The following is a 19235-nucleotide window of genomic DNA, read 5'->3' on the forward strand; positions in this document are numbered from 1 at the left end:
CTACCTAAGCCGCCCTCCTTCATGCTTTGTATACCCCCAATCACTGCCCATCCCCAACGAACAAATGTATGTAGAAACGACATCAGTCCTTCGCCCTTTTTCCTTAGTAAGTCTTAGTTTCCCTTTTTTTTTCTCTCTCTCTTCGGTGAAAGTTGGTTTAGGTGTAAAAGAATGGTAATTTTTTGTTTATTTTGGCTTCATCTCATGCCGTTTTCCCCCCTACCCCCACCCCCCTCCTTCTTTTTCTTCTTCTTCTTCTTCTTCTTCTTCGTCATTAATCCACCTAACTTCCCACGCTATCATCTTCTTGCTTCGTCATCATCATCATCATCATCTCTCCCTCGTCACTACGCCTCGCAACATACTAGGTCCTAAACTCAAACTCCCCTTCCGCTCACTACATCTCGCACACGTAGCCCCACTGCGTACACGCTGTCGCTGCGTCCCGTGCGGACACAGTGTCGGGTCCAGGCTGTGTGTGAGTGCGTGGTGGCAGTGTGTGTACTGGATATCGAGCACGTGGGCGCATGTTTGTGGGGGAGGCGAGGAACACGTGTGGAGGTGGATGTAGCACATTTTCTTTCGGGTTTGTTTCGAGTTGGTTAGTTAGTTGATTGGTTGGTTGGTGCGTTTAGGTTTGGTAGGTTTCTTATTCTGTATAGGAACTCTTTTCTCCTGTATATTGCACTGGTAGGGTGCCTTTTTTTCCTATCCTTGTTTCATGGAGATATTTTAGTCTCCGGGGTGGTAGTGGATTGTGGGGTAGGTATTTGCTTGTTTGGTGGTGTTGGTGATTGTTAGGTACATCTAGGTATATGTGTTTTGAGATTTTTTTTCTTCCAAATCTTTTCCAGATCTTCGATCCTTGGGAGTGAGACGGGAAACAGTGTTTTGTTGTCTTGTGTTTGAAATGTCTTGGACAGTGGGGGTTGAAACGATGATTTGATATTGTTTGGTTTTGTTTGGATGGCTATTACACTTTGTCTCTGAGTGGGGTTGATGTGTTTGCGGATATATGTTTTGTCAGCATGGTGTTTGAAGAAGATATGGTCGCTGACAGGCATGTCTGTGAGATTGTCTCTGGATTGGTTATGTCTCTGGTTATACAATAACGTTTTCATTGTCGATGCAAGTACAAAACCATATGATTTCCCGCTAATCGTATTTTTATCCACATGTGATATTGTAAATGATTACAATTACAAAATCAATCAAATATTATCCGTATAGGTAGCTCATCTCGTTCCGGGATATCAGTAGACTTTTATACACCTTATCGTACAGTCAAGTCCGTCAGACAAAATAAACGAGGTCATATAGCGCCGTCACGAGGCACAAGCAGTGTAGAACACATGGGTGGCCAGCGCCCATGAAGCTGCTAAAAACCAAATACCCTCGATCCCATCTATCCCATATGTGGTAAATCCAAGGTCACAAGATTGATCCACAGCTTAGAGTAGTGAACCACAATCTGCCCAGTTCCCAGACCCCTGCACGATTTACGTAGCAATCGTCTTTGGCGCCGCAGCTCGCTCGACCCATTCTCCCAATCCATGATCTGCAGTCGCCCAGTAGTCACGTGTCTTCTTGTACATGGCCAAGCGCTCCGATAGACTCGGGATGGCCATGATTTCTTGAAAGGGAACCGGACGCTCCTCTACAGGCACATCCGTAAAGTCAATGGCGGTACCCGAGTCAGTGCGTTTGGATTTTGCCCATGGCTGAGGTGGTCGGATGCTTGCCTCGGACATCTTGCGCTCTCCAAGAGGTGTGAGATATTGTTCATTCCAAGCAGTTTTTCTTTGAGGTGTGGTTATCGCGTTGTATGGTTCAAGGTTGGTGGCTGTTGAGTAGATTGACGAGGCTGTAGTGGGGCGAATTGATGCGAGCTCTGGTTGGCATGCACGAATTTTTAATACTGAGAGGGAATTATCTGAATCGCTTTCCAATCCGATGCTCTGCCCTAGTCGTGTTGTACTTCGCCGTGTCCTCAGAGGAGTAGGGCTGCCATCAGACCTTTCCGCTTGGCTGTTTACCTGACTTTCTGGTAGATGCCTTTCCTCACTTCCACGACGTGATCTTGAATGAGGAGAGAAAGACTTTTGTCTCAATCTAGAGAAACTCTCCTTCCAAGACAGGCCTGGTCGTCGTGTGTTAATCGGTACGGTATCTGAACGACCGCGTGTTTCTAACTTGGCACCGTCAGAGCCAGACGGCGACCGTTCATTCGGTTCAGTGTCGTTATGACTGAAGTAGTTGTCAAGGCTTGAACTCCCACTACCCATAACATTGACGCCACCAACATGTCGCGCGTCCATTGGCTGCGAGATCACAATTGTCTTAGTCTTAGCCATGACTTCGTTATAATACCCAATAGGGAATTACTGTAGATTGTTAATGCACAAGTGGTTCGATTGATGTGCGTTGACTGACTGGAAGCGGATTGTTTCGCGTATAGGTGGGCCTTGAGCAAGTATATGCCGAGGAGCGGAGGATGCAACAATGTGAAAATTTGGTGATGCAAGTGCGGCGTCCTGAGCGATAACTGTGTGTTTTCGATTCACCCCGACAATCAAGGCTATTATGATCTGCAGGATGCGTGATAATGCTGTGAGGATGCGTACTGGATGTTGAATTAGGCAACAGGTAGAGGACAGTTGAATAATGCGTTCAGAAAATAAACAAAGCAGGATGTCGGCCCATTGAAAGTCATGACTTAATCTCGCAATGATGCAACCACAATCGCCGTCTGACGTTCTGATACTCTCAACGTGGCTGATTGTCGGAGTTGGTTCGTCTCAGGCAGAATCGGGTCATCTGAGACGCGCAACGTCTGTGAACCACGAGTGTAACTGCGGGTAAAATAGAACCCGTCTCAGTACTAAAATCAAGGAGATAATAACCGCAGGACCGAACAATGTTATGGATATGTCCTGTAAAGGTCTCCTGGTATAGCTTTGCTATTGTTCGTGAGCTCTCTGATGCAAGTCGGAAAATCGCCTACCCATGCCAAGGCACTCTCGCAGACACTCTTAGGCCAGGAGAGGAGCCTAAATGGATCATGTTAATTTATGTCGTAACCCTCTCTTGACGTCTTTTTAATAGGAGAGTAGAGTATGATACGTATGGCGTGTCTCCATAGACCGGTCAGGCGTGAGCCGAGGCACGTCTGCGGGTGAAGATCAACATCCTGTGCAAGCCACCAGGTATCACAACACCGGTTTCTGTGGAACTTCCGGGCAAGTCCTGGATAATATCTGGCGATCAAAAATCCATTTTTGTGCTTGGTAGAATGACGTCGAGTTGTCTGTATGCAATACGCGCGCGGCATGACCTGGGACAGACGCCAAAGAGAACAACACTCGCTTTATAGTTGGTATACAACGTCATGTTACATCGAAAAGATTTGACAGGACAATACTGTCCTCTTATTCTCTCTGGAACGCGCGCTTCCTCTAGGCGAAGCGCACGATATCGAGCTGAAGCGAACCCGCGACATGGATAAAGAAGTTCTTCTTCTACGCGCGATCCTTCGGTATGCATTCAACACTACGTCCGGCCAGCGAGGCTGATAAAAGGTGTGGTGAAGCAAGGGGTGTCTCCAATCATTGCCCATGTCTCACCCCAAATACCCACTTATTGGCAGAAACTAGCCAATCACACATATTCAGGACTATGGCTCCGTTGCTCACGAGGTTAGCGGCTCCTCACCACCATCGTGAGGCTCCACAGCAACAGCACTTGACGTTGCTTGGACCCTCGTCCAGGGGGCGCCATCATGCGTTCTTGACTCTGTGCACAGGCAAGGCCGGCGGCTTTTGCTACGGAGACTTGCTTGACAGGTGCCAGACGGAGTACTCCACCGTGATATATGCTGTATATAAGTTATCCTGCCTCATGCTGCCTGGAAGACATTCAACAGCCCAGCTCTAAAGATTCCTTCGCTCGTAGCTTTTCAAAGTATTCACTCTTTTTTCTTCGTTTCATCGTTCCTGGAGAATCGATAGGCCGGTCCACTTTCGCTATATACCCTCCTTTAAAACCCCTTATTCACTTTGACGACTACGAACAAGACAAATCAGTGTCCCATATTCACCATGAAGAACACTATTATTGCCCTTGCCCTTGCCAGCGCTGCGACTGCACGCCCAACTGCTGTCATGACGAAGCGTGAGGTTCCCCAGGAGCACTCTCATCGCAACGTCAATCTCGCTGTCAACACCATATTGCAGCAGAACAACCCCGCCAAAATTCAGGACCCTGTTTTTGCTCTACTCGGAGCGGCGGCAGCAGCAGAGGGAGCTGGAGACATTGCTGATGCTGGTAAGTTATTTCATCATCAGTACCAGTGCAGTGAAGCTAATCATTTCTAGACTGCCTTCAGCTAGCCGTAGCCGACCAGGCCTTTACCAACGCCAAAGAGGCTGGTGACGTGGAGGGTATGACTATGGCACTTATATTCCGTGCCTTGGAGCGCAACACTGGCTCTGTCGGCCTGAAGTCGGTTCCATGCGAATCAATTCAGGCAGTCAACCCTGAAATTGCTGCACTCCAGCAGCACCAGGACCCTGCTGCTGATGGTGCACAAGCGCTCAACAAGCAAATTGCTGAAGAACTTGCACGCCAGATTGCTTCCATTGGTGGCGACCCATCGCTGGCAAATGAGGCTTCCACATTTGCCCCTGGCGAGATTGGTGACCCTACCGGAGCTGGAAACACTTGTGATGACGCGACTGATGATGCCGGATGTATCAACACCCTTGGGCTTCGTGTTGACGACCTCAGTGAGGCTGAGATCGCTGCTGCGGTCGCTGATGTTAAGGGAGCTGCTAACGGAGCTGCCAATGGAGCTGCAAAGGGAGCTGCAAAGGGAGCCGCAGCCGACAACAAAGCTGCGGAAGAGCAGGCTGTTAGCTGCGGAAATGAAGCTGCTGCCAGTGCAGGCCATGCTGCTGCCGCCCAAGATAATGCTGCTGCCGCTCAAGATGGCGCTGCTGCTGCCAAAGATGACGCTGTTAGCAGCAAGGCCAGCGCAGACTTTGGCAACTGCGACCCTACGATTGTCTTCGGCCTTCCATCTGATGGTCGCAAAGAGGATGCTTTCGAGCCTTCGGATCTGAGTACCTTTAACCATGGCTCGGCCCAGAAGATTGCAATCATCTCCAACTTCATCTGCTCCCAGCTTGCCAATAAGTGCGATGCGAGCGCCTCAGCTGTCAGTACCTGCGATGCTGCAGCATCTGCCGCTAATGGGCTTGAGGGCCAGGCGGCTGCGACTGCCTTCAACACTGCTCTTGGATTGTAAGCGAAGTAAGGCCATTTGAGCAGATGTGGTGTGTAGTATAACAACAAAGGCGAGATGATGAACCGGATATGGAACACTTTTTATGACAATAGACTTAGTCACGCGTAAGATGACGCGAATACATCTTCAGCAGGGCATTATTTTTCAATGTTTTGGTACCATGTGAAGTGACTTGGCATATGCGTGACATGGCAGTCTTGTCCAAATCGAGGCGCTGACATGCAATTAATCGATACTTGTGATGAAATGAAGCCGTAAGCTTGTAAATGTGGTGGAGTGCATGTCGCCCCCGCACGTTGACTATTGAAGACTTTGTGGGTTTGGAACAACACACGTGGAGCTTCCATAATGGGCGGCAATTCGGACCTCGTGTTGTGTTGAGCCCACTTTTTGACCCTCTGCAAACTTAGGATAGTAATTGCAAGAGAAACGGCAACCAATGACGCATTGAGGGGAGACGACCTGGATCACAACATGTACGCATTAGGCGAGACACGTGCGCCTCTGGTTATTGGTGTGTGATAAGATGCCGCGAGCCAGACCGCTTTCGCAGCCAAGCGCGGGATGCAAGGAAAAAACGTTTGGGAACTCCAGTCTGACTTGCAGATGGGCCAGAATAGGGGTCTCGCTTGCCAACGTCGACCTCGACGAAGGCCGCGGACGACCAAGAATGGGCAACGAGGCCAGGCACGATAGCGATAGATAGTTGATGTGTTGAAGCGAGAAGCGCGTGCCACCGATCACCAGCCCACAGACGGAGACAAAAAGACAAAAAGGACCAGCTTAGACGAGTCATGCAGCATTTGCAGAGTTGATGTGTGTGCCGTCCGCGATGCCCCACAGCGGAGCACGGCCTCCAGACTGACAGCGAATTGGGGTACTCCAGCTTGCGAATGCATCTGTGCTGTGCAGCGCTGGCATCTTCTGGCGGCGTGCTGTTGGCTGTGGCCCACGGTGCGGCGGCTGCAGTGGGTGCGGAGAGTCCAGATGCGAGGGGTAAATCAGCACTGTGGAGTCGGCGAGGCTGGTCGCGCAATATCGACAGCAATGGCAGCCGGAGAGTGGACGAGGTGGAAAAGTCGTGACAGGCATTGGTGCTTTGCAGAAAAACACAGGTTGAGTATCCGTAGGTATGCAGGGGCCGTCGAAAAAGAGGGCCACCGCTGCGGTAAGCAGGCACGGGCCATCCGGTGTCGTATCGGGCTTAGCGTTCGCATAGAGCGCGTTGGAGCGCGTCAGTTTCGCTATGTGGTCGTCTGCAGCGCTGGCAGCACCAGCAGCAGCTCGACGTGGCCGAAGACAGCTGCAGAACACGGTGTTGTTCGCGAGGATGCAAACCAGCCGCCCCGGACTCGTTCAAGGCCGTTGCAACAACAAGCCGGTAGTCGTCGTGTGCTTGGTTTTTCGATGGGCGCGTCCCGAGGGCTGATATCGACGATCTTGGCCATAGCCCGTGCTCCTGTCCTGGCACTAGCGGCCAACAGCCGTCCACGGGTCACCCGACTTGAATTTGCGACCCCCAACCATCACCTTCACACTTCACGACCTCACGATAATTCCGAGCCGATCTCGCCAGCCGCACGCTCGTCGGCCCCGAGACCAGGCGCCTGCTTGACGACTGTTTCCTTGCCTCTTCTTCTACTCCCGTCTTTCGTTTTGCGCGCCCCCATGGACGCCCAGTAAAGCGCCCACTTCGCTTCCGCCCACGGAACCGCTCTCCTCACCGCGACTCACGACTCTTGCCCCCATCGCCAGCATCCTCCACCTCCACCGCCACCCCTCGCCACACTCGACGCGTCTTCCACCTCCTGTTGAGACTTTTGCGCTTTGTCTTTTGCTTTTGTTCCTCGCGCTATCGACATCGCGCCTCAGCACCCCTCGCAACGGCCAGCTACGCGCCTTTGCACACGGAGCTTGTCGCCCATCTTCTTATCCGCAAGCCCTTCCGCCATTGCAACAACGCCAGTGATCCGCGCGTCCGAAATCGCGTGTCGTTGCGATAGTTGTACCCTCTCATATTAAAGTCGCAGCTGTCCTGCTCGCACGTGTAACCACCCTGCAGCCGCACAGTCGCGTTTGCAGTATTCCAAACACCTGTTCGAGCCCAGCCAAACAACCAGCGAACCCTTCTCACCACTGTACGAACCACCTTGCCATTGTATGCATTGACCGCTCGTCGCGCGTGCACTGTCCAGACCTGACGGCGTTGCTGAGACTGACCACTTGGACCCTCCCATCCAGGTTAAACCCGACAGCGTTTCGAAACAGTGGCTCGTCTCCTATTTCTGTGATACATCAGCAACCATGGAGTCTGAACGCTCCGTTTCCACCACCTTACCAAGGAACTTCATGTTCCACTACCGTGACGGCCCTGCTCCACAAACACCAGAGCCAGAGCCGCAACCAGAGCAACTGCAACCGCCGCCTCCTCCCCGCCAAGTCCTCAAGGTCCGCCGCCGCCGTGCCACCATGGTCATGAACCCCGACGACATGGACGCAGTCATGCATCAACAACCCATCCCTACTATTGAGGCGCCGGAAATCATGTCGGAAACCCCGAGTGAGCTGCCATCCTACTCTCTGTCTCAAGACGACGCCTTTCTGTCTCCAGGCTTTAGCTATACTCGTATGATCTCTCCGCCAAAGACTCCTGCTCACCAAGTGAGAACCATCAGCCACTACGAAGGACCCCAAGACTGGTCGGACGTTCCACACATCAGCCAGAGTGAGACCTCTAGCAGACCCACCTCATCATCCGGCTTCTCCGATTCGTCTCTTTCGTCTTGCGACAGCATCGGATCTTTCATGTCAAGAAGCGGCAGCTGCACAAGCCCAGAAGATGAATCGTCTGACCCATTCTCCTTCTGCCCGCCACTACCGCAAATTCAACGCCCGGTCTCGCCATTGATGAACCAACAGCCAACACGCTCTGCCAAGAAGCTGAAGCTAAGGGCCAATTTCACAGAAGAAATGGACTACCACCTGTGGATGACTTACATGAATTATCTGCAGGACCCCACAGTGACGCCCTTCAAAGCTCTTCCAAGCACTACGCCACCGAATGGTGTATGCCACCGCGTGGCCAGGATGGCTCGAAAGACTTGGAAAGGTCCAAGGCAGGCCCGCGTTGGCGGACTCCGTATACAGACTCAAAAGAGTGGCAAGTCCTTCGTGCGGTACCCTACCGAGAAGCAATGTCGAAAGCGCCTGCGAGATTTGGCCAAACAGAAACCCACCTTGTCTGCACACTACCAGCGTCTCCTCCATCGGTCACCCTCACCGCTTCAATCCTCCCCACCTCCAGAGGAACCGCCGTCGCAACCGTCGCAATCATCGTCGTCTTCGGTGCCGCAACAACCTTTGTCTTCGCCCTTCTCTCAGGGATCCACGACCTTCTCGACCCGTGACATGAACCTCTCGCTAGCGACCAGTACTGCTGCATCAATGCAGTTGGGCAACCCGCTGTCACAACTCACCAAAGATATTACACCACGACCGACCGCGAGGACATGGTCAAGTGCGCGATCTTCTGCTCATCAGAAGTCGCAGTCGCTCCACATCGGCCTCGGCCTTGGGCTAGGCACTGCACTAGGCTCCCCCTTCCATGCAAAGCTCGAGGCCAACAAGCTCAGCATGAGCCAGAATACTGCACGTACTTGGCATGCATCGTCGACGTCTCAGCCACCACGTCTAGGCTCTCCTTTCCAGCTACACGCACCGCGACCAAAGTCTAAAGTGTTTAAGCGTCGTGCTCTTCACAACAGCTTTGAGGGGAGGGTGCGTAACCGAGGAGAGAGCTTCGTCAACGAGATTTTTGGAGCTCCAGCAGAATCGAGCCACCGTGGTGTCAGGAATCGTGGCTTCAGTCTGGGCGACATGACGGAAGGAGCACGACGCCTTCCTCTAGCCAACGACCCTTCGGGCTTCAACCCATTTGCAGACTCTCGTTCTACCCTGCCGAGCCCACGCTCACCGGCGGTAGCAAATGATGTGCTCGGTCAGTCTACTGCTCGCCTAGGCTCACCATTTGTCAGCCGGTCAAACAACATGTTCCCTCGACCGACTATGTCGCACAGCTTCGAAGCTCCCGCATCGTTTGAGCAAAGGTTTGCTGGTATGTCCAGCGATGCTACCCGCCTACAGCGGTCGTAGGGTTCGACGACGATTTCTTCCAGTTTGTTAGTGCGGTCAAGCACAACGACTGCATCATTGGCGTTACGACGGTCAGCCTCTTGTGCTGTGGCAGCATATACTTGCCAATTTGCTCAGGACGGCGAGCCTGCTTATTTTGAAAAGCATTTCCTATGTTTTGTTTATACCAAACCGTACACTCTCGGTCGCCGACATTGTACTGATGGCGATGACGCCCCTGGTTGCGTTTACCGGGCTTACGACTTTGACATGATGATGCGGCTGAAAGTGTTTTCAATTCACTTCCGTAATACGAGGGCAGGGTGCTAGGAAGTCATGGTGGCATGCAACATGGAGTTCCATGGTGACCAGAAAGACCCTGACCCGATTTGGGCAATGAGGCAGGTCAATAGCCTGCCTCTGTCCTCAACCATCTCTTTTGTATACTTGGTCATCTTGTCTTGACTCAAGCCTCCACTCATTTTTGGCCCACTAGACGATGTGGTGCCTTATTTCCTTGTGTTTGTGTTTTTTTGTTCTCCACCTTGTCACGACGGTCATGATGAAGGTTATGATGAATCGACGGGATATGGGCGTGAAGGGGTATGCAGTCTTCACGAATCTCAACGATTGTCTCGAAGCGTGAAGGACTCATACCTAATGTCTCTTTCTTTGAGCAAACTCTGCTTCGATGCGGAGGAAGGGATCGGCTGGACGGGTGGTGCGGGCTTGGACGAGGATGAGAATGGGGACGAGGAAAAGCCTGTGCACTCTGATAGATTAGCTGGTCCCGAATGATGACGAGTCTGAGGCAGACAAGCTTGTAATAATGATTGATTGAATGAATGAATGGAATGGATTTGACTCGATCGAGCTTCGCTGGAGTGGAAAAGAGCGAGAGGTGATGGTGCGTTCCACATGAGCCCCTCTTGGTGCAGTGAGCTCCGCAACGCCGTGCCGTAAAGTAGTTCCGTAACGTGGGTGTTGAGCACAGGCGTCATCATGTCTGTGCCGAAAACAGCCCCCATGACCCATGAATGACCAGGCACACACACTCGTACGCACACACATGAACGAGTACAGGCACACACACACACAGGCGCACACAGACTTGGAACCTAATGAGCCAAGCGCCGGGGAAGCATGTGCTGAGACTCGCTAGGAGGAGTGACCTTGCCAATACAGGGTTGATGTTTACAGCACAAGGGCAACAATGGCTCTTGAAAACAAACAAAGACGAGAAAAACTCGTGCATGTCTACACACCCTCTTATCTGCAGCCGGCCCTGCAGTCAGCCGGACGGACATGCTATACATACATGAGTATATACGATTTGCAGCCAGGGGCGGACGTCATTCGGAAAGAAATTTGGCAGGCGGGGAGGCAAGCGGGAGGAGAAAAGAAAAAAGAGATAAAAGCATGCAGCAAAGAGTGGATGCACCAGGCCACAATGAGCAAACCGCAAAAGCTGAAGCTCTGGCGAGCAACCGCACGGATCAGTCCGTCTAGGCATTCCGCCGAGGCCTAACGTTGTTTGCTCGGGGTGGTGGCCGTAGCTGACCGGCGGCCGCCAGTTAGAGCGCTGGAGACGAGAAATAGAGAGAGGGAGAGAGGAGAAAAGAAGATCGGCCTTTTTGGGTGCCATATATCTTTTGGCACAGGACAGAAAAAAGATATTCATTGTCAATATCAATGGAAATCAAATAAGTAGTGCGCAGAGGATGGATTCGTTGCATGGCTGGCAGTAGCCAAGGATGGCTTGTAACCACCAGCCGCCCCCTCGCCTTAGCCGTGCCGTGTGCGTGTGTGGTGTGTGTGGAGAGGGCATGGTGTGAGTAATAAGAGTCAAGCTGTGTGGTTCTTTGTCTCGTCTGGTGGTGCGTCAAAATTCACGTCAAGACGCGTCGGGACGCGTCGCGATGTGCAATTCTCTCGCCCAAAGCGGTATAGCCCTGGGCTGGTGGCAACGAGGGGAAGCCGCCTAGTGTGCTCTGCAGCAACCTGGTTACTCTTTGTCTCTTTGCATTGCACTAGTTGGGGGCCACCACAACATCAAGACGGCATTTCCGGCTGCGGGCACGACTGAGGACTGCTGAGGGCCTCGTATCCGCTCGTGGCTGCAGCGCTTGGTGACACCATATCACTCTTCGTTTCCATGGCGATTTGCCGACTCGCGTCCTTCACCTTGCAATGGTGCGGCTGGGCTTATGCCATCAACCACCGTCGGACTAATTGGCCCTTTCCTTCTGTCGATTGATTAGCAAGCCACCCTCCCTTCTCCACCACTTCCCACTGGTTTCACGCCCCCGGCTTACTGTGTCCATTCGTGGCCTCGCGACACCATTTCGCATGCTTCTGACGCCACTTGAACGCTGGATCCATGGAAAGTTTCAACTTGAGGCATGTTGGGCCCCACCCCCCTCTTCCCGGTGCCGGTGCCTGGAGATGCGAATGCGGAAGGTTGGACGGAGGCCTATCTGTCGGTCTGTGCCAATATAACTATGGCAACTGTGGCACACCCTAAACCCCTCCGTCCAGAGTTGGGAGTATTGAAGGCTTGACTAGACTTTGCAACATGCTTTGTATCCTGCTTCCTGGTCAAGGATGGCTGTGCATGCATCTTGTTTTGTTCGTCACCACGGCCTACATACTTTCTTGTCCAAGGGTGGTCCTTACACTATTGCATCTGCTTTCTTAACAGTCGATCATCCAACCTCGTTAAGCTCCCCCTAACCCCTCAGGTTACAATTCGATATATTCCATTGTTTGCTTTTCACCTTATCACTTTGCCCCCTGACTTTTCTAGTTTCGGTCAATAAAGCATCACTTCAAACCGCGGAGTTCGGAGAGCTTTACCCCTCGGCTCTCAATTGACAGAAAACGGTACGCGATTTGTGTTCGCAGTAGCGATGATCAACGCACTCTGATATCGGGCCTTCACGGACGATCGTTAATAATCCTCCCCTGAACCCAATGTGGCACAACATAGTCTTGCCATGCTGGTTACCGTTTAGCAAAGCAGCAAGTATAATCTCTGATTGCCCATCGTTGAACTTCGCAATTCTTTTGAGAAAACCTCTTTCGAGTCGATCCGAGTATGCCGCTACACCGAACCAATGCAAGGCTTGTCCACAAGAGTCCCGTTGGAATAGCACCTGGCCAACCCAACTCGCTTAAAGGGATTCGTCATCAAACACGCACGAGGACATCAGAAACGGTGTGAAATGGTTAAACAATAATTTGACGACCACGGAATCAGAGGGACCATTTCCATCCGTTGCCGCACCTTGATCAGCATCGGCTATGCGGCTGCACCTTATAGTACCCACAGTGGATATGAATGCAAGCTAAGTCGTTTTTCTCATTACTCTACATAATCGATTTGATGTAGTACCGCTAAAGCCATACTCCATGAGAAAAATCAATCTAGGTGGTATAACAACAAATCCTCCAACGCCTAGCTACATACACAGTTAATTATGGGGTATGAAAACCAATCGTACAACACATGATAGCCCGTACGCTCGTTCCTCAGTCTTTACTGGATCGAACACCGTCCTTCCGTTTGAACCTCTAGGAGGGTCAAGATCACCTCTTCCCGCCTTCTATGAGGAAACATCACTGCCGTTCCTCAAATGCATCTTGCTCATATCACCGTTCTGCGGCATCTGAGCCAGCCAGGTGGGCGGCGCCATACCAGTCTGATCGTGGATGGTGCTAAGCAGAGGAGGCAGACTCTGGAAAAGATTGCGGATCGGAGCTGCAGGATCAGCCATGCCCTCACCCCCTTGGTTTCCAGTGTTCCAGACATTGATCTTAGGCTGCAGACCCCTGATGGCTTGGCCGTTTGCTAGAGCCAGCTTCTCGTAGGTGCCGTTGGTGATCATGAGGTACTGCATTAGGCCTTGAGGTCCACCCAGAACATTGGCCATGTCGCCGTAGGCCTTTGCCATTGCGGATAGACCTTCTGCTTGGCGTTGCTGCGTGATGAGCTCAGCTTGAGCATGGCGCTCCCGGGCATAGTATTCAGCCTCTGCGGCTCGTTTAGAGACGATGAAGTTGGCTTCTGCCTCGCGCTCCTTGGCTTGGAAGTTCGACTCTGCATCACGCAGGCGACGGAAGGCGACCGCCTCCGCTTCGGCTTGCTCGCTATACTTTTTGCCCTCTGCGGCCTTTTCTTGTGCATAGAGTTCTCCATCAGCCTTTTGTTGCGAAGACTCCTTCTCAATCTTCGCCTGAACGACCTTGGTAGCTCGGAGACGCTCAAGCTCCATGAGTGCCCTCTTCTTCTCGACTTCCATTTGAAGCTCTGCATCGCGGCGTTCAGCTTCGCGCTTAGCGTTGATCCTGGCTACGTTAAGGTCCCTGCTAATCTCAATCTCCTTGTCGGTAAACTTCGCATCTGCCGTAGCCTTTTCGGCCTTGCGCTCGGTTTCTAGGACAGCAGTTTGGGCGTGGATCTTGGCCACTTCCTGCTTGGTCTTGCCCTGCTTTTCAGCCTCGCCAACCTCACCCTGCATGCGGGCGTGGGCAACGTCGACCTTTGCTTGATTCAGAGCACCCTCGTGTGCCTTGCGTGAGAGAAAAGCAAAGTACTCTGACCCTGGCGTGTCTTGTAGTTCCTTGACGTTTGCATTGTAGATGCAGAGACCGAACTGGTCGAGCTCAGATTGCACCTTGAAACACTGGTAAGTATGTGACTGATTTGAACAGCGAAAAGGTGAGCATTACCTGTTGAATGACCTTTTCCTTGAAGATTCTGCGCTCGCGGAACAGCTCCTCCATGGTCATCGTGGAAACAATTGATCTTGTCTCACCTTCAATGATTCCCTTGACAATATCCTGGACATGGCTGCGTCCCTCAGCTACCGCAACCACTCCCTTTGATGCAGTTTGTGTTGGTCTGCCATCACTTTCGCCTGTAAGCAAAACAGCATACTTTTCCAAAGCTTCTGGGTTATCCGCAGGACCGATTGTGAAGACTGCTGGTAAGGAGAATTTCAGCTTCTCGATCGTCATAGCCTGCAGCGACATGGAAAAGTCGAACGGTGTGATCGAGATTTTGGAGACTTTTTGCAGAGGGTAGATGAATGCCTTTTTCTTGATTAGAACCTTTTCAATTCCTACTCCCGTGATTACGAGGTAGGAATTCGGCTCTGCAACGTGGTACCACATTGTGGCTGATGTTTTGTCTGGATGGATTGAGATTGATCAAGGCGATGTATGCTAGCGATCGATGCTTGATCGATGGAGTCGGTTGTGTATCAATCGAGCAGAATCGGGATGTAGGATGACAGGATGTGTGAATGCTAGGCTTGGAAAGATATACGAGGCAAAAGGGTCGAATGGGTATATATTTATACCAACCGAAGGTATTCGACTATTCCACACAGAACAAAATATATCGTACCGTATTACCAAATCTTGAAGCGGAAACGATGGTGGATTTGCTATTAGTGAACCATCCTAGAACAGCAAAGCTATATACCTTTATACACCTTCAGCCTGGCTATGATACGCTTCCACAAGTACTTCTACCGCAAAACACGGCACGTCCAAGTGCGCAGCTCGGTGAACACATTGGACGAAAGTGGTCAGAGAAATGCACAGACCAGCTCTGAGCCTAGTAGGGACCGGGGTACTATGCGCACATAACGCGATTCTGCCTTATGCACAGCCACAACATGTGACCTATGTCGGAAGCCTGACTGGGTGTACGGGCCCTCTCTCTAAAAGGTTCGTTCTTACCTCCCGGTGACCTAAAGCGTTCAAGTTTGCAGTATAAATCTCATGATTTTTTCGGGCGTTTGCTCGGTCGTTTGACGCATTGGAATGCGAGAAGCATATCTCTGCATTTGTCTCAGGCATGGATACAGCTTTTTTTTACTGTGTAAAAAGGATTGACAACAGCGTGTTTGCCTGACTCCATCCTTCTACTCGGTCAGACATGGAGTTTGGTTGGCCAAGATGGGTCGGACCGGGTGCCTCGGGTATCCAAGATTGAAAGATGTCTGATTCGCTTACCCGTGTAGGTTTAAGGCATCCTGTGGCCACCACAAAGTTAGGCATGACGAGACAATGATTGTGGCGATGCTTGGCGCTAGCTGGAAGACCTCAGTTATGAGGCGGAGACAGGGCAGATTATCGTGTCTGCTTTGGGTCGGTGGCTTGCCGTGATCCGTAGAAGTCTAGTAGCCGTTCTTCTGGGGTTTGCCATCGAACTATCGTACAACAGAGTAGCCTTAGCAACTTCTTGTTCGTGAACACAAGGCTGTTACACCATCACCAATTATACGACGTTCTCCGCCAGGCTGGCGGTCTCTGCACCTCACACATTGGAGCTTTCTATCACTCTTGGAAAGATGTCAGAGAAACACAACAATGCAGCACCACCACCACCATACTCACCCCATGCCTCCTCCGTATCACCATCAATCCTCGACCAACTAAACATCACACGCACCCAACACATCGAGTCCGTAATCGACACCCACATCCTCCCCCTCATCCACCAACGCATCACCTACGCCATGGTAACCACAACCCTCGCCCTCCTCCCCTCAGACACATCCCTCGCGCCCACAAAAGCAAACGCCTACTCCTCTGCTTTCCTCCAGGACTCCCCTTCCTCCCCAGACTCCTCCACCTCCATTCAAGTTCTCGGCTTCGCCTCCGACACCTCGCCTCCCCACCTCATCCACCTATCCGGCCCCATAAACAGCACAGAATTCTGGAACCTACCACCCGTCCTCCACGAGCTCGAAACAATCCTGACTTCACGGTTGAATCCGCATTCTACCCCTATGCCCACGGCTCCATCTAGCTACCGAGATACCACTCTTTCTCCTCCCAATGCTGCTGGTGGTGCTGCAAGTGCGCAAATCCTACCACCACAGCGGTTTTCCCGTCGCAGTCTCCTAGCCAGGGTAATGCCGTCGTTGGGCCCGGAACAGGCGTCGCCGGGGAATAACCCAGAGGTCGGTGTGAGACATATTGACAATGCTGCCTCAGGGACGAATATGGTTACGGTGAAAGCGAGGTGGGAGGAGATTTGTTTGAGGACAGTGAGCGACTTTGGCTTGTACGATACGATATCGAAACAGTGTGTTATTATCAAAGTAGATGCACAATGTTGACTTTTTTTTTCAATGTCGGAACGGCGGCCAAGTATCCCCCCCAAACCAAGTTTGTAAATGTGATGTATTGCTTATTAGTTTGAATAATTGAAATGAAATTTGGGCACAAAGAGAAGGGAAAAAGTGAATTGTAATAATCCAGGTAGAGAGAGTGCTGCAACCAAAAAAAAGATTGGTAAGTAGTGATAAGGGCAAAAAACGAAACTCCCCCGGAAAGGCTCGAACTTTCAACCTCCTGATAAGCTACTACTGTAACAGTCAGACGCGCTAGCCAATTGCGCCACGGAGGATGTTTGCGAAAACGCTGAATGCGCTTCGGTTTTGAGTTTCGATGGAAAAATTGGTTTTTGTTAAATTTATATCCCCATGTTTTACCATTTTCACCCCATGTTTTACCATTTTCACCCCATGTTCGAAGCATAAGCAATGTAGTTTTCACCGGTCGGCTAATGTGTGGGACGACCCAGGATCTATACGCTTGTTTAGCGAGCAACATTGAGCATACTCGGCTCTCCTAAGAACCCCAACTATCGCCTATGCTGTTCGAATACTGTATTGCCGCTATGCTTGTTCCGCATCATCTCTCAAAACCACAATTCCATACGGATCCCTATCTACCTCGCTGACCTCAACAATGACTCCTTCATCTGCCAGCGCCTCCTCAAACTCGCTATTTTCCTTGTACTCTTCCCTAACCTTTTTCCACTCCTCGTCTACAGCATCTTCCAGTTGCGTGCTCATAACCTCGGCGAGGAATCCGCGCTCAGAATTGCTATGGAACAAGCTGATAACTACTCTTCCTTGCTCGATTGCCGCGAGCGCTGCGTGATGGTCTAGCTCGCCTGTGAAGAGCAAGTCGACGTCTAGGCCGCTGAGGAGGCTGGAGCCAGAGCCTGCGCAAATGCCTACACTTTTGATTTGCATGTCGGAGATTGTTTTGCCTTGGGGAATCGCAATTGGGAAACCCTTGGGGTTGTTAAGCCCTTTGCCTATGCGATCGAGGAGGGTGGGGAGGGGCTGGGCCTGGTCGAATCTCACAATGCGGCCCATGCCGGCGTTGGGATGTGAAGCGATTTCCGGCGTCTGAGGTTTAATGACTTCTCGTTTGTGTGGAGCAGTAACCGGGGCTGTCGAAGTGAGCAGCTTGCCAAACTGGAGGGTGCGCTGGCTCGGGTGGTGATTCAGGGTAAAAGTTGGCCGTTTCTTCTCAATGAAGGGATCATCGTTGTTTTCCTCTGTAGGATTTGAGGGCTCTGGTTGAGCACCCGCATCGGGAGACTGACCCACATTCTTTGTGCCTGTAACAATATCTGCTAGCCAATCTCCCAATCCTCCCGGTGCTGCATCTAACGCTGTATGTGGACAGTATACACTAATACCATGACTGGCTAGCCGCAATAGTGATTGCTGTTGTGTATCCGCAAGAGTCAATGACTTCAGGCCTCGGAATATGATAGGGTGGTATGCGATGATGATCGAGGAGTTGAGTGCAATAGCTTCGTCGGCAACGGCTTTGGTGAGGTCAATCGTGAGAAGTACGGTGTTTGACTGGCGGCGAGACGCAATGAACGGTGCTTCGAGTAGCAATCCGGTATTGTCCCAAGAGTTGTCTGCAAGCTCTCGCGGGTACCTTTATTTTCAATCAGTACTTTGCCAGAGCAAGTTTACATATGCTTGGTTCTCTGGCTGCGAGATGTAAAGTAACAATATTCAGCCTGTGGGGGAGTAAACCTACAACTTCCGCATTGCTCTCACAACCGCCTGAGAGAATGGCGCACAAGTAGTAGTCGCACTCATCGCGAATCGCCGTGCCGTGGACACAAACATACAGCCCTCAATGGAACAATTGCAAACTCAAAGTAGCAACACTTCGCAATCACAAAGGCACGCGCCAATCACCCCTGCACCCGTAGCCGACATGCGTCATCAGCCCCTCCCCGCTTGCGGTCTGCGCCTTTTCCTGATTCGGATACCCAATCTTATCAGATCCGAAGATAGGAACACTGGAGGAATATCACATCATCACCACATGGATCCACGACACAAACTTTACAAAACACTCGACACTCTTACGATCGATTCAGAAAATACCAGAGCGATGAGTGCAAGAACGGATGCGGAGGCCACGAACGTGCAGGCTACCTCCGGCGTTACCATGGAAGGAATCAAGAAGAAACTGGAAGACGGACTCGGTGCAATACATGTTGAGATTGAAGATTTGAGTGGTATGTGTAAATTCCATTTTTTACTAAGGGAAGAAAGCAAAGAGAAAAAGGGGCAAAATTGAACGGACAGGGTCTGGTGTCGGGATATTTTTCTTTTCAGACGCTCTCTGAGTCACAGGACTGTGCTGATATTACAAATAGGCGGATGTGGACAAATGTACGAGGCTATTATCGTATCACCACAATTTGCCAAGAAGACAACTCTAGCACGACACCGGCTAGTCAACAGTACGCTGAAGGAGGAAATCGCAGCGATACATGCGTGGACACCAAAGTGTCATACGCCGGAGGAATGGGAGAAGAAGAAACCACAGTAAATACGATACAGCCTAGCCGTAGTGAATACACCCAAACTATGGCGCACCTTGACGAACACAGCACATTTCATGATGTTCAATACAGGCATAATCTTCAGAGAGGCCATATCTAATCTACATG

At 51.3% G+C, this 19235-nt stretch overlaps 11 protein-coding genes across 11 annotated transcripts; 5 read left to right on the forward strand and 6 right to left on the reverse strand.

The window, feature by feature from the left end:
• Positions 1-1499: 1499 nt before the first annotated feature.
• Positions 1500-2354, reverse strand: COCMIDRAFT_21301 (uncharacterized protein; the record flags this gene model as incomplete). The annotated part of the gene is made up of 1 exon (XM_007683908.1): positions 1500-2354. The coding sequence occupies one exon, from the start codon at positions 2352-2354 to the stop codon at positions 1500-1502; it is 855 nt and encodes a 284-aa protein (XP_007682098.1).
• A 1806-nt stretch (positions 2355-4160) lies between these two features.
• COCMIDRAFT_31456 (uncharacterized protein) lies at positions 4161-5305 on the forward strand (the record flags this gene model as incomplete). Its single annotated transcript, XM_007683951.1, has 2 exons — positions 4161-4323; positions 4374-5305. 2 exons carry the CDS (start codon positions 4161-4163, stop codon positions 5303-5305), a joined length of 1095 nt encoding a protein of 364 aa, XP_007682141.1.
• Positions 5306-6097: 792 nt separating this feature from the next.
• Positions 6098-6975, reverse strand: COCMIDRAFT_21303 (uncharacterized protein; the record flags this gene model as incomplete). Its single annotated transcript, XM_007683909.1, has 2 exons — positions 6098-6608; positions 6857-6975. The coding sequence occupies 2 exons, from the start codon at positions 6973-6975 to the stop codon at positions 6098-6100; spliced, it is 630 nt and encodes a 209-aa protein (XP_007682099.1).
• A 634-nt stretch (positions 6976-7609) lies between these two features.
• COCMIDRAFT_79277 (uncharacterized protein) lies at positions 7610-9457 on the forward strand (the record flags this gene model as incomplete). The annotated part of the gene is made up of 1 exon (XM_007684032.1): positions 7610-9457. The coding sequence occupies one exon, from the start codon at positions 7610-7612 to the stop codon at positions 9455-9457; it is 1848 nt and encodes a 615-aa protein (XP_007682222.1).
• A 602-nt stretch (positions 9458-10059) lies between these two features.
• COCMIDRAFT_31458 (uncharacterized protein) lies at positions 10060-10507 on the reverse strand (the record flags this gene model as incomplete). The annotated part of the gene is made up of 2 exons (XM_007683952.1): positions 10060-10242; positions 10355-10507. The coding sequence occupies 2 exons, from the start codon at positions 10505-10507 to the stop codon at positions 10060-10062; spliced, it is 336 nt and encodes a 111-aa protein (XP_007682142.1).
• A 142-nt stretch (positions 10508-10649) lies between these two features.
• COCMIDRAFT_21305 (uncharacterized protein) lies at positions 10650-10964 on the forward strand (the record flags this gene model as incomplete). Its single annotated transcript, XM_007683910.1, has 1 exon — positions 10650-10964. The coding sequence occupies one exon, from the start codon at positions 10650-10652 to the stop codon at positions 10962-10964; it is 315 nt and encodes a 104-aa protein (XP_007682100.1).
• Positions 10965-11576: 612 nt separating this feature from the next.
• On the reverse strand, positions 11577-11840 carry COCMIDRAFT_79556 (uncharacterized protein; the record flags this gene model as incomplete). The annotated part of the gene is made up of 2 exons (XM_007684033.1): positions 11577-11682; positions 11752-11840. 2 exons carry the CDS (start codon positions 11838-11840, stop codon positions 11577-11579), a joined length of 195 nt encoding a protein of 64 aa, XP_007682223.1.
• Positions 11841-13041: 1201 nt separating this feature from the next.
• Positions 13042-14611, reverse strand: COCMIDRAFT_123 (uncharacterized protein; the record flags this gene model as incomplete). Its single annotated transcript, XM_007683872.1, has 2 exons — positions 13042-14112; positions 14168-14611. 2 exons carry the CDS (start codon positions 14609-14611, stop codon positions 13042-13044), a joined length of 1515 nt encoding a protein of 504 aa, XP_007682062.1.
• A 1187-nt stretch (positions 14612-15798) lies between these two features.
• COCMIDRAFT_31461 (uncharacterized protein) lies at positions 15799-16572 on the forward strand (the record flags this gene model as incomplete). The annotated part of the gene is made up of 1 exon (XM_007683953.1): positions 15799-16572. The coding sequence occupies one exon, from the start codon at positions 15799-15801 to the stop codon at positions 16570-16572; it is 774 nt and encodes a 257-aa protein (XP_007682143.1).
• A 561-nt stretch (positions 16573-17133) lies between these two features.
• Positions 17134-18369, reverse strand: COCMIDRAFT_79751 (uncharacterized protein; the record flags this gene model as incomplete). Its single annotated transcript, XM_007684034.1, has 2 exons — positions 17134-18202; positions 18308-18369. 2 exons carry the CDS (start codon positions 18367-18369, stop codon positions 17134-17136), a joined length of 1131 nt encoding a protein of 376 aa, XP_007682224.1.
• A 232-nt stretch (positions 18370-18601) lies between these two features.
• On the forward strand, positions 18602-19114 carry COCMIDRAFT_79467 (uncharacterized protein; the record flags this gene model as incomplete). The annotated part of the gene is made up of 2 exons (XM_007684035.1): positions 18602-18797; positions 18939-19114. 2 exons carry the CDS (start codon positions 18602-18604, stop codon positions 19112-19114), a joined length of 372 nt encoding a protein of 123 aa, XP_007682225.1.
• Between the last annotated feature and the right edge of the window lie 121 nt (positions 19115-19235).

The sequence above is a fragment of the Bipolaris oryzae genome (genome assembly GCF_000523455.1).
Source record: "Bipolaris oryzae ATCC 44560 unplaced genomic scaffold scaffold_0, whole genome shotgun sequence".
NCBI classification, from domain to species: Eukaryota; Fungi; Ascomycota; class Dothideomycetes; order Pleosporales; family Pleosporaceae; genus Bipolaris; species Bipolaris oryzae.